This window comes from Poecilia reticulata, chromosome 9 (genome assembly GCF_904066995.2).
Source record: "Poecilia reticulata chromosome 9, P_reticulata-male-v2, whole genome shotgun sequence".
NCBI lineage: Eukaryota > Metazoa > Chordata > Actinopteri > Cyprinodontiformes > Poeciliidae > Poecilia > Poecilia reticulata.
In genome coordinates this window covers 8,119,897-8,134,949 of record NC_088838.1, presented here as the reverse complement: position 1 = coordinate 8,134,949, position 15,053 = coordinate 8,119,897, and the positions used below count along the sequence as shown (strand labels likewise).

The 15,053-nt window shown below is 43.1% G+C and overlaps 1 protein-coding gene across 12 annotated transcripts in view; it reads left to right on the top strand.

The window, feature by feature from the left end:
* fbrsl1 (fibrosin-like 1) overlaps positions 1-15,053 on the top strand; it is a 358,314-nt gene that overhangs the window by 142,926 nt on the left and 200,335 nt on the right. For all 12 annotated transcript variants that reach the window (XM_081610487.1, XM_008417609.3, XM_008417611.3 and 9 more), the window contains exon 3: positions 11,443-11,544. In XM_081610487.1, the coding sequence (XP_081466613.1) occupies positions 11,443-11,544 (102 nt within the window). The remainder of the gene's footprint in view (positions 1-11,442; positions 11,545-15,053) is intronic.

The following is a 15,053-nucleotide window of genomic DNA, read 5'->3' as shown; positions in this document are numbered from 1 at the left end:
TATATATATATATATATATATATATATATATATATATATATATATATATATTTTCTAATTTGATGCTTTGTAGCATGCATGTGAGACATTGGCTCCACATTGTAGTTTTTCAAATTACTCAAATGTATTAAATCTATTAATCATTTTTGTGATCACTCTTGACACATCATGCTAATCTATAAACTGCCTGCGTACGTCTTTGTGCATTATACATTTGAGTTACAGTAGAATGCGTTATTTATTGGCTATGCATTCTTCAGACTCAAGGGAAGTGTGTGAACTCACTTTGAGGGAGAAATCAATAATAAAAGGTTGTCTGATTTCATATTTAGCTGCAAAACATCAATATTTTAACTAACCAAAACATTTAATACTAATCCGCATTTGTTCGTATTGGTATGGAATGCTTCATAACCTGTGACTGTTTTTAAAATTGGTGCAGTGAAAGTTGTCCTGAAAAGCACAGTTCTGTAATTTGTTGGCAAATTTAAAAAAAGGACCCAAATTAAAAATAATTGTTGCTACAATAGAAACTTTAAGGAACTGAAATAAACAATGTCTTGGTGATAAATGGAAATCTTTGATTGAAATTCTGATTGAAATTGAAATTCTGTTGCCAAATGTGGCACATCTGTGTTGATTAAAAACCTAATTTAGTTTTGGGATAGAGTCTGCGTTTTTTGCTGAAACTTTTTTTTTCTCATTAAGAAACAGAAGAGTAATTCTTATATGTAATAGTTTAGAACGGACACCTTATGTTGTCTGTTTTTTTTAATCTTATTTTTAAGTTTAGAAAAAATTTGCAGTTCTTGGGCTGAACTTTTGAGTTGACAAGAGTGGTCAAGAGTGGCTGATGGGTACCGGTGGGCGAAGCAGCATGCGGCTCGGGTGGTCACTGAGGTAAAAACTTGGGTGTGGGAGGAGTTTGGAGAGGCCATGGAGAAAGACTTCCGTACGTCTTTGAGGCGATTCTGTTTCACCATCCGGCGTCTCAGGAGGGGGAAGCAGTGCAGCACCAACACTGTTTATAGTGGGGATGGTGTGCTGCTGACCTCAACTCGGGATGTTGTGGGCCGGTTGGTGGAATACTTCGAAGACCTCCTCAATCCCACCAACATGCCTTCTGTTGAGGAAGCTGAGCCTGGGGACTCTGGGTTGGGCTCTCCAATCTCTGGGGACGAGGTCGCCGAGGTGGTCAAAAAGCTCCTCGGTTGCAGGGCCCCGGGGGTGGACGAGATCCGCCCGGAGTTCCTTAAGGCTCTGGATATTGTAGGGTTGTGTTGGCTCACGCGACTCTGCAATATCGCATGGACATCGGGGGCAGTTCCCCTGGATTGGCAGACTGGGGTGGTGGTCCCCTTGTTTAAAAAGGGGGACCGGAGGGTGTGCTCCAATTACAGGGGAGTCACACTCTTAAGCCTCCCTGGTAAGGTCTATTCAGGGGTCCTGGAGAGGAGGGCCCGTCGGATAGTCGAACCTCGGATTCAGGAAGAGCAGTGTGGTTTTCATCCTGGTCGTGGAACACTGGACCAGCTCTACACCCTCAGCAGGGTCCTGGAGGGTGCATGGGAGTTCGCCCAACCAGTCTACATGTGTTTTGTGGACTTGGAGAAGGCGTTCGACCGTGTCCCCAGGGGGTTCTCCGGGAGTATGGGGTACCGGGCCCTTTTATATGGGTTGTTAGGTCCCTATATGACCGGTGTCAGAGTCTGGTCCGCATTGCCGGCAGTAAGTCGGGCTCGTTTCCGGTGAGAGTTGGACTCCGCCAAGGCTGCCCTTTGTCACCGATTCTGTTCATTACCTTCATGGACAGAATTTCTAGGAGCAGCTGAGGTGTTGAGGGGATCCGTTTTGGTGGCCTTGGGGATCGCATCTCTGCTTTTTGTGGATGATGTGGTCCTGTTGGCTTCATCAGATCGTGATCTGCAGCTCTCCCTGGAGCGGTTCACGGCCAAGTGTGAAGCACCCTATCTCTAAGGCTCTCCCTTAGAGATAGGGTGAGAAGCTCGGTCATCTGGGAAGGACTCAGAGTAGAGCCGCTGCTCCTCCACGTCGAGAGGAGCCAGTTGAGGTGGCTCGGGCATCTGGTCAGGATGCCTCCTGGACGCCTCCCTGGTGAGGTGTTCCGGGCACGTCCCACCGGGAGGAGGCCTCGGGGAAGAGCCAGGACACGCTGGGTGGACTATGTCTCTCGGCTGGCCTGGGAACACCTTGGGATTCCCCCGGAGGAGCTGGAAGAAGTGACTGGGGAGAGGAAAGTCTGGGCCTCCCTTCTGAAGCTGCTGCCCCCGCGACCCGACCCCGGATAAGCGGAAGAAAATGGATGGATGGAAGAGTGGTCACATAAAGACTTGAAAGCGCTGTGAAAATACTGCTACTGCTAATAACATGGTGCTAGCAATGCTAAAAGCTAGCATGTGCTTCAAAGCACATTTTCAGTTTGTAAAAACAAAAAACGGTCAGTTTTCTGTAAACATTGATGAAATATTTTCTCTTTTTATTCTCTAGGACGATTTTAATTGATGGCTGATTAACAGGCTTCATCTGAAGATGTTTAAAGCAAGCAACTTTCTTAAACATGCAGGGCAATTTGCCTTGAAGACCAGGGTTATGAGCCTCTGCCCTAACCAGAAGGCTAATTAAAGTATCTGTCTGACCTAAGTGAAAAAAAAAAAACAGTCTAAGGTTAGTCTGTTCATCTACCACAGTTTTTAATCAGTTGCTCATTTCCTTCAGCCCACAGTCCTATCTTCAGTTTTTAAATTATGGCAGGCTGAACGACAGCTAGTTTGAACCTGTGTGTGTTTGCGGGGTGTGTATGTGTGTTAGAGTTTGGCGGACTTGTTAAAAGCAGCCTTTTTGCAGCACTTATGTCGGCTTCGGCTGATAATTATTTCAGATTACATTAGAGGAAATTAAACATTTCTTAAAGTACGTGTGAGGGTGACAAAGTTATCGAGTGCAGATGGAGAAGAGAGTGTGAATGTTACACGTTGAGAATTGTAATTTTTTCGTTTGCTAATAAGATCATTTTCAAGTGTTAAAAAATAATTAGTGGCGGCAGATCAGTTGAGTAGAATGGTCGATTTGGTGCCACGTTCAGCAGTGATGGAAATTATTTAAGAACAAGTTCAGGTAAAAATAGGAAGTTTTAAGACATTTAAATAAAACATTTAAAAATATATTTTTTAGACCGTAGATGCCAAATATTGTTTTATAAAACAGTTTAATAATGATTGATGTTCAGAAAAGAAATCTAGCGACCAGAATTTGTCCATTTTCAACTTGAAGATTTTCTTACTGACAGGAAAAGATTCAAAAGTTATCTACTTTCAGTATTGAATGCAAACAATGGAGGCATAAGAAATTAGAACGGAAACTGTATTTTCTATGGCATGTTCAGCTGTGTGCATTCAGTTAATTCAGGCTGCAAGAAAATGAGAGAGAGCAAGACTTTCAGGAGATAACAGGGACTTTTACATCAAGTAAAAGTGTAAGTTTCTTTCCTCTAAGTTTTTGGGATTCAAAATAGCTTTTGGAAATCTGAGTTAAAGTGAGTGAGTACCCACAGAGACTGTTTACCAATGATAACAGCCCTAACCCTGAACTAGCTAAGTGCTAATGTAAGATCTTAAAGTCAGTTTAAAATGTCAACTCTTTAATCAATTTGTCTTTCTTTTAAAATACTACTAAACCAATGTTTCACATTGACTGATATCAATGTCACATCTCATCTCTTCATCGTCCACTATAAATCACTCACCACAAGGAGGCTAGAAAATCTCTTAAAAGTAAATTAATATCGGCTAAAATCTGTATCAGCACATCAAAACCCTAAAAACTCAGATTGGAAATCAGTCATAACATTCTGACTGGATACCATTTATAATAATGATGGTAATAATAACAATATTGGATGTTTTTTTTTTGTTGTTTTTTACTCAATTATCATACATTTCAAGGTGCAAGCCGTAATGGTTTCTTTGATGTTCTGACAGTTGTTGAGTTCATGTTGTGTAAATCTGTGTTCATACTCACATGTAGTGGTTTCAACATCTGTCTGGCTCGCTGAGCTGTCCTACCAGCAGACTGCTATCAGCTGATAAGAGTGTTTACGTCTGCCTTATCTCTGTCTGTTTAAGTGTTACAGAAATGAGATGAGAGATGCAGCGTGCCTACACTACAGTGAAAGTAGTGACAGAACTAAGCACAAATAATGGTGGAGCAATATGAAAACCCTAACCCTATTCCAGCAACAGTGAATAATACTAAGCTGGTATATTAATAAAAAATAAAACAATATTTTTAGGCCCTATATTTTTACAGGAAATAACTTACATTTCTGTGCTTTTGCTGTTGGACTAAATGTTTTCATTTTTCACTGGTAATTCTGGTAACATCTGTTTCGTTGGGAATCGCAGACATTGAATTAGATGTTTCTGGAATTTTACAATACATAAAAAGTGTTAAAAAAATTTTTGTTTTCCATGACAAAAGATTGCGCAATAGAAATAAATAAAGGAATTGCATTTTCTATTTCTTTATTTTAAGTTAACACCTATTTTCTGAAGCAGCTGCTTTGTAATTGAAAATATTTGTAATTTTCTTCACATTACATTCATTTGTAAACACACCTAATTACAAATCTACACAACTACTTACAGCAATGAAAGCTACATGCACACAAAACATATAAATGATTCTCATTATCAAAGAATACTTAGATTTTTTGTTTTTGTTCTTTAATTGCATGGAAATAAAATACAAGTACAACTGGAATTGCTTGAAGCAATAGCTAAAAAGAAAAATTATATATATATATATATATAATAAAAGTATAAACTCTTGAATTAACCCAGTTAGATTTTGTTAGTGAGGTAAATCTTGTCTAAACTTCCTACAGTGCTGCTCACATGTACAAACATACAACTTATATTACTGGATAAGAACGAAGAGTGTAGAGAGATAACAAAAATAAGTTATTAGCATTTTGACACCACTAGCTTAATGGCTGCATGTAGCTTTGAGCGTGCGTCTTCCCTGATGTTCGACTGAACGGGGGGCGGGGGAGGGCTCTGCTCTGCGGTCTTGTGCTTATCAGCGCAGGGCAGATATTGTTCCTGTGGTTCAGGCTGACAGGTGAGGTGTGCATGTGTGTGTGTGTGCATGTGTGATAGTTGCATTTGTCAGTGAACCCCCAGGACAGGTGTTGAGGGATGGTTTTGTATTTGGAAGCAGGTGCACCTCCCCTGCCCCCCTTGTTCCCTCATTCCCCTAGGAGGCATATGGTGAGAGTGATTGCAGAGACCCGATGCCCGCGGGGATGGCTCCTCCTCCTCTGCTCATCTGTTCTGGATGGGGCCCTGTGGGACACTCTGGGCTCTCCTGGGGTCTCCGTTGGCTGCGAATCAGACCCTCGCTTTCAGGTTGACTTCTTTGTTGCGCCGCTGGGCAGCTGCACTAGCTGCCCTGTCAGCTTTACACGCTGCAGCGTTCTGTACAGCAGTGTGCAGGGGAGGACAAATGCCAAATGGCTTGTAGGTCACACCCTCTGATTTGTTTACACCAGACCTTCTTTGTACATATTGTTGCCTCTAATCTGCTGACTCCAGCCTCTGTTGTCATTACTAGGAGTAAAACACCATCTTGCTGTGATTTTTCACAAGCTCATCTCGCAAATGCGATGCGGTTCAGAGCAGGGATGGGACTCTCTTAGTAGGATAAATTGCAACGAAAACAAGCCTGTTGCAATAAGCAATAAATCGATTAATGGGACAATAAATTAAAATGAGCTTAAAGATTTAGTTTTTCTTGTCTCTCTATGAAAAAATGGATGATCAAAGTCTTAAGTATTGCTCCTTTTTTGAAAGACAATTTGGTTTAGAGACGTCAGTATCCATGTTAATTGTGGTTTCAAGTTTTTTGTTGAATATTTAAAATGTCTCCCAATTCCAGTGTTTAAATGTTCATTACAAATTAAAATTTATTCATATTTGAAAGGGTGAACTTGCATTGATACAATTTCCATTACCTATCTTGAAAATGGTCTCGAAGCAGCAATATTATCATTTATCGTAATAACTTCTGGAACAACGTATTGCCCAGCAAAATTTGCTACTGTGACAAGCCTAGATAAAAGTTTTATGATTTTATTGATTACCAATTGAGTAAAAAATAAAACCGTGGATATTATCTAATGTTTTTTTTTTTAAATCTAGATTCTTTAAAAACTGTGACTTGATCTATTTAGAGCTGCTTTTGAACCACAACACATGGAACATGGACCAACATGTTCGATGATGATATTCATCAAAATGTAATATGTGTCATCGGATTCTCAATTGTTGACTGTATGATGTTTTTATGACTTTTCATTCTTGTGTGTCTTTGATGTAAAGCACTTTGAACCGCCTTGTTGCTGAAATGTGCTACACCAATAAACTTGGTTGATTTACTTTTTACATCTAAATACAAATAACCCGCAAATGCCTAGTTCAGAGTCGAGCTGGGGAGGCGCACAGGTGGACATTTCAGGCCTTGTTGCCAAACGTGCATCTCTTTCTCAGTGGTAATTTATTCTAAGATGAGCCTGATGAATAATGTATGATTAAAAGACTTAATGGATACACAGGGACCCATCAAAATAAAAGTAAAAATCCATTTGCTCTCCCTGCTGTAAATCCACCGGCCTGTCCTTGGGCTAATTTCCATGCGCGGCATCGGGGAGGGAGCCCGGCGTACGTTTCAAATTTGATTAAATGGGGAGTTGCTGTTTGTGCCGTTAATTCATAGAGAAAAGAAACGTACATGAGGGATCTGGCTGTGACACGCAGGTGAGCAACACACCCACAAACACGGAACTCTCCAGCTCCGTTTGTCTACAGCTCCGCCCCCCTCACCACCTCTTCCTTCAAGCAGCTGCCTCTTCTGCGCCTGAACAAAATGAAGGCAGATGAATCAATTTGGCCTGTGGCCCTAAAGTGCACTTGTCTGCGCCCCAGCTTGGGCGTGGGGGATAATGAGCCAATAGATTGAGCTGGTGCCGCAGCCCGGCACTAAGCACCGAGGTGTCTCCGCCTGCCACACCACTGGGCCGCCCTCACACACACACACACATACATACACACACACGCACACTGCTGACGCCTCCCTGAGCAGCAGCAGCAGCTTGTCGCCAGGTTAATAGAGGTGAGGGTCCTTTGCGCAGGACACTTTTCAGAACAAATTAGAGAAATGATCTGTATCCGTCATCTTCAGCTTCTTCCCGAATCCCTTTTTTTTTCCCCCTTCTCTTCACGCTCCTTGTCCTGGGCTGCGAAGCTCAAAGAGCAGCGTTGTAGCTTGAAAAAGAAGAGCATCGAGGGAGCTTGAAAGGAAGGAGCAGGTGGGAGGGCGAGGTCCAAGATCCTAAAGTAATGAGGATTGACACCGGGACAAGAAGGAGGCGCAGCTTCCCCTCAGTGCTAATGACAGGTGATGGCAGCCAAGGAGAGTTGAGGCAGAGTGAGAGAAGAAAGGGAGAGGAGTGAGGTCAGAACTAACAGGCTCTCTGATCCAAGGAGGAGGACGAGGGGAGACCACACAGGCCTTCTGATGCCCCCTCACTCCCTGCGCCCCCCGCCAAGTGAAGGAGGAGGGAGGATCAAAGGAGCAGGACAACAAAGCTTCACCCTGTAGCCTTCAGCCAGCTCCCTGCTGACGAGTTGCGGAGTGATTGACACCGCAAGGGGAGCGAAGGAAGAGAAGGGAGGGCCAGCCAAGCCGAGCGCGTTCTGATGTGAGCCGTCTCTGCCCGGTGTAGGCCGTACTTCACAGGGGGTCTCTGTAACTTAACCCAGGGTTAGAGTATTATAAATGTACAGACCTCAGCCAGCATTACTCAACTAGGGGGAAATTAAGATGCTGGAGGGTCCTTTGAAGATAATTAAAGAGCACAAAGCAGCGGCCTCCAGAGACAGACTGCAGACATGTTCAATACCGAGACTAATGGAGCTAATTTCTAGTACATTATTCATGTAAAACCCAAGCCTTTACTTAGCTGTGATTTTTTTTCTCTCTCTTCTATTTAACATCTATAGACTTAAGTCGTACCCGTCATGTTCAACCCTCCTCAACACAAACACAATTACTCACATTCATTGCTTTAACCTGATTAACCTTGCCCGACTGCTTCTTAAGAATATCTCTGTTTAAAAGGAACGTTAAATAAAAATAAATAAAAAAACGAATCCCTAACTGCAAATTTCTTAAACAGCTCATTAGTGAATGAAGCCTAACCAAAGACTTTCCACTGGTTCCAGGGTTACAGTGAAACCTTTGAATGAGCATGAATGCCCCAGACATCCATTTTACTCTGTACATAAAGGTAGAAGATGACCTTGGCTGGTATCTAAGCAGTCGTACTGCACAAGTCGTTGTGATTTTTCAAGTCGAGAAAGAAGTTTCAACTTTTTTCCTCAGCACTGTCGAAACAAATCTGTTGTCCGATGGCGAGTAATTCAGCACAAAAACAATGTTGTGGTGCATTTCAACCACAGGCCAGAAAAAGAAATCATATTGATTTACCCATTTTTACTTGCAAACTTTTAGACATTGATACAAGTTTTGCCAGCACTTTTAAAGATGGGGAAGTACGGAGTGCCAATGCTGCCAAAATCTTAGGCCATTGTGTTGGCTAATGGGCCAAGTGCAAAATTCTGCAGGATACGTCATAATGTGATTCTGAAAAAAAAAAAAACTGAATGATTTTTAATGATTATTATACGAATAACACTGACAGATGAACTGTGAGCTGTCAATGAATCTTAACCTTGTGCCTACTCTTAATTTGAAGTGGGAAACGAGTTGCTTTGTTGACTGAATTGGATAATAAAGACTTGCTGTCTGGCTGACTGGCAATATTCAGTTTATAAAGGCACTTAATAAGCCCCCACTTCTTTGAAATAATTTCTGTGAGAACACTAGAAAAAAAAAAAAACAGACCAAATCCAAACCATTTGTAAGCCCTCGGGGTATTCCATGATTGGTTAAGCCTTAGCCGCTAACAATGCTGACGTTAGAATCCGCTTCATTGCGATCAGCTCCAAATTAAAGGCCTATTTTACATCATAGACGTCTCCTCTGATGAGTAACTGTATTGTTAGACCCACACTGGAAGGAAGAAAGAAGAACCCGGGCCAATTAAGCACCTCCCCAGACAGGAAGTTAGTCCCTACATAATTACAGGCAGTCAGGATTGCCAGTCTTTTGTCAGAGTTTGCGAATTCCTTCCCAGATCAATTGCCATTCTGTTCCATTGAACTGCTGCTTGGGGAATGGTCCTTGCATGCCGCATCATTAACCTAGATGCCTAATTAGAAGCTTTGCTCTGATCAATTGCCAAATTGATTGCGGACGTGGTAATGTGCCCCCAGGGCCCTGGAGAAGATGAAAACACTTTGGGTGCCTTCAGGAATTTGTCAGCAATACCGATGGTGGGTAAACAGAGTAATCAACAACAACACTTGACACCGACGTGACACTGACTGTACCTTGAAGCTCTGTCTCTGCTGATGTGCCTGCTTGCCTGCCTGCCTGCCTGCCAAGGAGGATTGCTCTCTTTGTGCTCCCTTTGAGAGGAGGAAATCAAAAGGGCCACCTTCTATTTTGAGATTCAAGAAGTGATTAGGCTGACAGCAAGTCTAGAGAAACTGAGAGAGGCTGAGGGAGACGCGGTTAGATGTGGAAGTCAAACCTGATTAGGCCCACCTGCCAGGTCTATCTTCCTTCCATCACTACTCCCTGATTGCTCGGTAGGAGCCCCTCCTTCCTTCATCTCCTCCTATTTAGCCCCTACACTATCACTATTGACCTCAGCGGACTGCTGATGCCCCTTGGCCAATCAGCGTGCAGGCCTTGGCAGCAGCAGGGTAATTAAAAGTGAATTGTCTGCTTGGCATGTACGCTGGTGGGCACAAGGGTAGGCAAACACTTCCTCTCTCGGCTGCCCTGTCTTCCCCCTCTTTCCCAGCCAGGTGGTAGCGTACAGGACCTGTCAGATTAGCTGATGACCCTTTTAATTCTAGCCCAGCCGGGGGCCATAATTGATATTTACCAGGAAAGGTTAATTGTAGCAGTGATCTGCTTAAATTACAGTGGAGATCAGGAGACCGGGGCCAGACACCACACTTGCCACCGGGGGAGCTACTACACGCTCACTGCTAGTCAAATGGATTACACCCAACAGTCATCGCTGTTGTACGCCAAGATGGAGAAGCAGAGAGAGGCATTTTCATTGGCCACTCCGCATCAGCGCTGGGTCCCCCTCACCGAGTTTGCCAACCTCCCATCTGGCTGGGAATTTGGAGACACGCCAACTGTGTGGCTTGACAGGCTGCAAGAAAGCAAAGCTTTTATTATAAGGGTAACACTGACGCGGGTCAGAGAACATGCGCTCACTTGTACGTTACGTTTAACAAAAACATTGTGCTACACAACATATAAATCAATCTATCAGATTTATATGTAATGCACATTATAGCAACAACAAGGCAGTTCAAAGTGCGTTACATCAGGACAACACAAAGATCAGCAATTGAAACATTACATTTTGCAAAGTGCCGTCAGTACGGATCAAAATGTGTAATGACTTGCACAGCCTTCTTTAAAAGTTGTGAAAGAATTGAAACAGATGAAGGATAACAAACCCTAAACATGAAACCAGAGCTACAATTAACAGGTAAAGATCAGATCACATGCTAGAATGTTCCAAAGTACAAACCTAAACCAACTGAGAAGTGTACTGTTTACTTATGGTGAGCTATTTTCAAAACAGGATGAACAAACCTTTGCTGTTTAGTGGTAGCTGGTAGATATTTATCAGATTTCCATTTTTAAAAAAGAATAACTCGTGTCTATTGTACTTATGCTCCACAGATATGCTCAGTTGTTGTTGCTATAAATCGTGGGTGAGAATAAAATAAAAAAGAGAGCTTTACGAATGCCAGCCTGGGAGTTTGATCTACCTAAATTTTGACCATCAAACTCTCCAAGATGGTATAAATTACATCTTGGAGTAATTTACACCAAGATGTACTGTAGGCCGTAAAACAAACCCTATTGTTTTTGTTACCGATGACTGGTTGAGTAATCTTGTGTTTGTGACAGTATGATATATGTATCATGCAGTCACAGCTATAGAATGACCTAAAAAATAGATATTCAGTAGTTCTTCTTGTCACTTTTATCATTGTCACAATAGTACCACAAAATATTGATAGAAATTCACGTCGCCCAACCATTCACTAAAGTTTGTGGCATTAAAATGACATTTGAAGTGATTTAACAAATGTGGATGTTTCTTTTGGAAGATCACGTAAATGGTATATTCCACTTGTGTACATGTTTATGTGTGATTATCAATATAGTTTTTTTCAGACTTCTTTCCTCACGTGTCTTCGGCAGATCAAACCTTTGGCGCCGCGTCCGGTCAAGCTCAGAGAGGACGAGACTTTCCAAGAATTTAGTCGGCCGCACAGGAGCAACTCCAAGGAGCAGCTCAGCGAGGTGAGTCCCCGAACAAGAACCTTCCCTTTCCCCCCAGACCTCCCACTGAGAGCTGCAGTTTTCATTCCCACAGACTAAACCCAGAAACCCGTAAAATGAGAATTTGGACAGAGGATGGCAGCACTGAATGTGCACTGAGGCTGAAATCCGAGGACAGGTGGTGTGGTGCTCTCGCCTCGTACAGCTCCGGGGCATTAATAAGGAAACCGACATACAGGAAATGATTAAGGTGGTTACACAGCAACAGCGAGTTGGCCTCATGGTTAAACGTAGAGATGACTTAACATAAATCAACCTGGTGTGAGCTGACCCCCACCAACCCCAGAATGGAACGAGTTAAAGAAACGCTCCCAATTATCGCCTCACCGACATCCATATGCAAGCCCATTTAGTCGGAGGAGTAGGTGGCAAATCAGAGCGGAAGCCAGGCATCGCCACGGCGTAAGGAATAAAATAATGCAATTTAGAAACAGGAAAAGTAATGAGAATTTATGCAAAATCCCGAGCGTCTCATTTTAAAGAATGTAGAAATATGATTCTTAACTAATGCCTGTCAAGCAGGAGCCTCCCAAACCTAACGAAACCTGATTGTTCATTTAGTCAAAGAAAGCCTGCAGAGAAGGGCGAGAAAAATATGGAGATTTTTTTTTTCCCCTGTAGAGGAGAGAAATGATGGAAACAACAGCAAAAATAATACAAACTCATTAGGTTCATTGTTTTAAGCTAGTCAGCATTTTAGCTGGGATACAAAGAAGTGCCTTAAAAAGATTTTTTTTTTAAATCAACCATTTTCATTCTTTTTCTTTTCTTTACTGTGCTTCTCAGCTCCTTCTGCACAATACCCCCCACCTCACCCTCAACCTCTTCCCTCCACCCCCTCCCCTTATGCTATTTCTCTCAAATTTGTATAAAAGGGTGTCTCTTAATGAAAAAGTCAGGAGGAAGAGGCGGGCTTGTCAGATAAAAGACCGGCGCTTGTTGACAGCTCTGACAGGGATATACGACAAGCACCGGGAGGGAGGGGGAGCGAATGGAAAGAAGGTGGGGGTGACGGGAGCGGCGGTTGTTGTGGTGATGGTTGTGGGTTGGACAGGGGGGGAGACAGAGGGGAGGAGTTTGGGGGATTCACTGCTGAAAATTGCATGCTGTAATCGCCGACGGTGTTAAGATGTGGCATGTCTCTCTAATCTGTTGCCAAATAAACGGTGGGCAGACGCTGAGCGTTGTAGCCATTGCATATCCATCCGTCCATCCATCCATCCATCCATCCATCCATCCATCCATCCATCCATCCATCCATCCATCCATCCATCCATCCATCCATCCATCCATCCATCCATCCATCCATCCATCCATCCATCCATCCATCCATCCATCCATCCATCCATCCATCCATCCATCCATCTCTGCCTGTCGTTAACGTTTCTCCTCCCTCTGTCCTGCTTCTCTTGCCTTCTTCCTGTCTGTACTCTAGTTCAGGCCTGGCAACATTCCTCACCGTCGTATTGTCCCCATCTCTTACACACATATATATATATATATATATATATATATATATATATATATATATATATATATACACACACACACACATATCTTTATACAGCTCCGTGAAATCTCGACGAGCGCGTTGAAAGCGCTGCTAATTTTCATAAAACGTGCTCCACCACATCAAAGTGGCTCCCCGGCTTTAAGAGCTCTCGACTAATGATGCTGCGTCGGCGACGGGTAAAACGAATTTCTCTTGTCTTGCCGCCAAAGGAAAGAGAGACAAATGGCACGCCCGCCTATTTGCCTGTAAAAAAAAAAAAAAAAAAAAGTCATGCATCAATTTGGTAGAAGAGGGGGTGGGAAGTAAAGTTTAAAAAAAATTGCAGGGGGATGTTGTTTGTTCGTTGCCATGGTGGGGGTCTTTATCTGCTTATTTTGACTAGGTAATTGTGCCTGCAGTGCAGCGGGGCTTCACCACTGAGCCGCAGAAGGATTAGGGAAATGTGAGGTGGCTTCCGCTGCATGTGTGTCGCGCAGAGTACAGAGTGGTTTCTTCACATACGCCTACCCACACACACACACAACCTCCTCATTCTACCGCTGAGGACAGACGTGCAGTCCCCCCATCGTGGTTCTAAAAGACGAGTCGAGTTTATTCGTATAGCACATTTACAGCAACAAGGCAATTCAAAGTGCTTTACATGATAACATAATGCAACTCAGTGTTTCAACTGTTTTGCAGTTTTCTGGAAGTGTGTTTCAAATTAAAGGACCACATCATCTGCATGCTGCTTCTCCCTATTTGGGCATTAGTGGAGTGAAAAGTTGATACAACACCGGCAGATCTTTAAAGTATTTTGTTGCTAAGCTGTTCAGTGATTTATAGACTAACAATAGTACTTAAGTCTGTTCTCTGAGCAACTAAAGATAAGAGGATGGATGAGTTTTTCTATGTCCTTTAAACCTAGAAATGTTCTTGAGGAGATAGAAGGCCGACTTTGTAACCATCTTTATGTGTTTCTGAATGTTCAGGTGTGATTCTATCGCTACACCCAAATTTCAGACCTGATCTCTCGTTGCTAGCTGTAACAGTGAAGCTGCGTTCTGACTCTAGATCATTCCTCTTCAGGTCTAAAGACAACAACTTCAGTTTTGTTTCCGTTCAGTACATCCACACATTGATTTGTTCTGATTGGCTTTCCCCCGGCGGTGGCAGAAATCACCCTTTGGTTTAAAAGAAGACGGACTGGACACTCCTCTCCCATTGCCATGTTTTCTTTCTTTCTTTATTGTCAAGAGAGTGGAGGAGAAGAGGGTGGGGGGGCATGGAAATAGGGAGAGGATTAGGGGCTGGATTTAGCAACACTTTTGTTCTCCAAGGCTGTTTAGTTAACCCTTAAATGTTGCCGGCATCCGCCCCATCCCTCACGCCATTAGCTGTCGTAACCACCGCGCACACACACACTCTTGGTCTGCCACCATCCTCTGCCCCTTCCCCCTCTCTCCTGGGCGGGTTCTAAATCCTTTTGAAGTCCTAAGCGCTGCAGAAATCCATTGAGAGCCATGTATAATGGCTTTTAAAGAGAGAGTGTTTAGCTGTATGCCGACCCTATGGCTTATGAACCGCTGGCGTTTTAATGGATCCCCCCACCCCCTTTTTCCCTCCTCTATTTTATTTTTTCCCCTCCTTCACCAGCACTAAATCCAATGGATTGTCCCTCATTATCATTTAAATAAGCCTCTCTTTCTACTCAGAATGCTCCAAGTTGAATGAACTCTACATAGTCGGGCTAATTCCAAACGGCTCCGGCTTCCCTCCACCTATGCGCATATGCTCTCACGCAAACGCAAGCATATAGATTCGAGCTGACGAAACAGCACGCATCCCTAGAAATGAGAGCACACTCTGCCTTCCTTTTTGGTCTTTTTTTGTATTTACAGATTTTTTTTTTTTTTTTTTTTTGCCTTCTGTGCAGTGTTGCCTGCTCTCTCCTCTCTCACTGTGGCAGCGAGGGGTG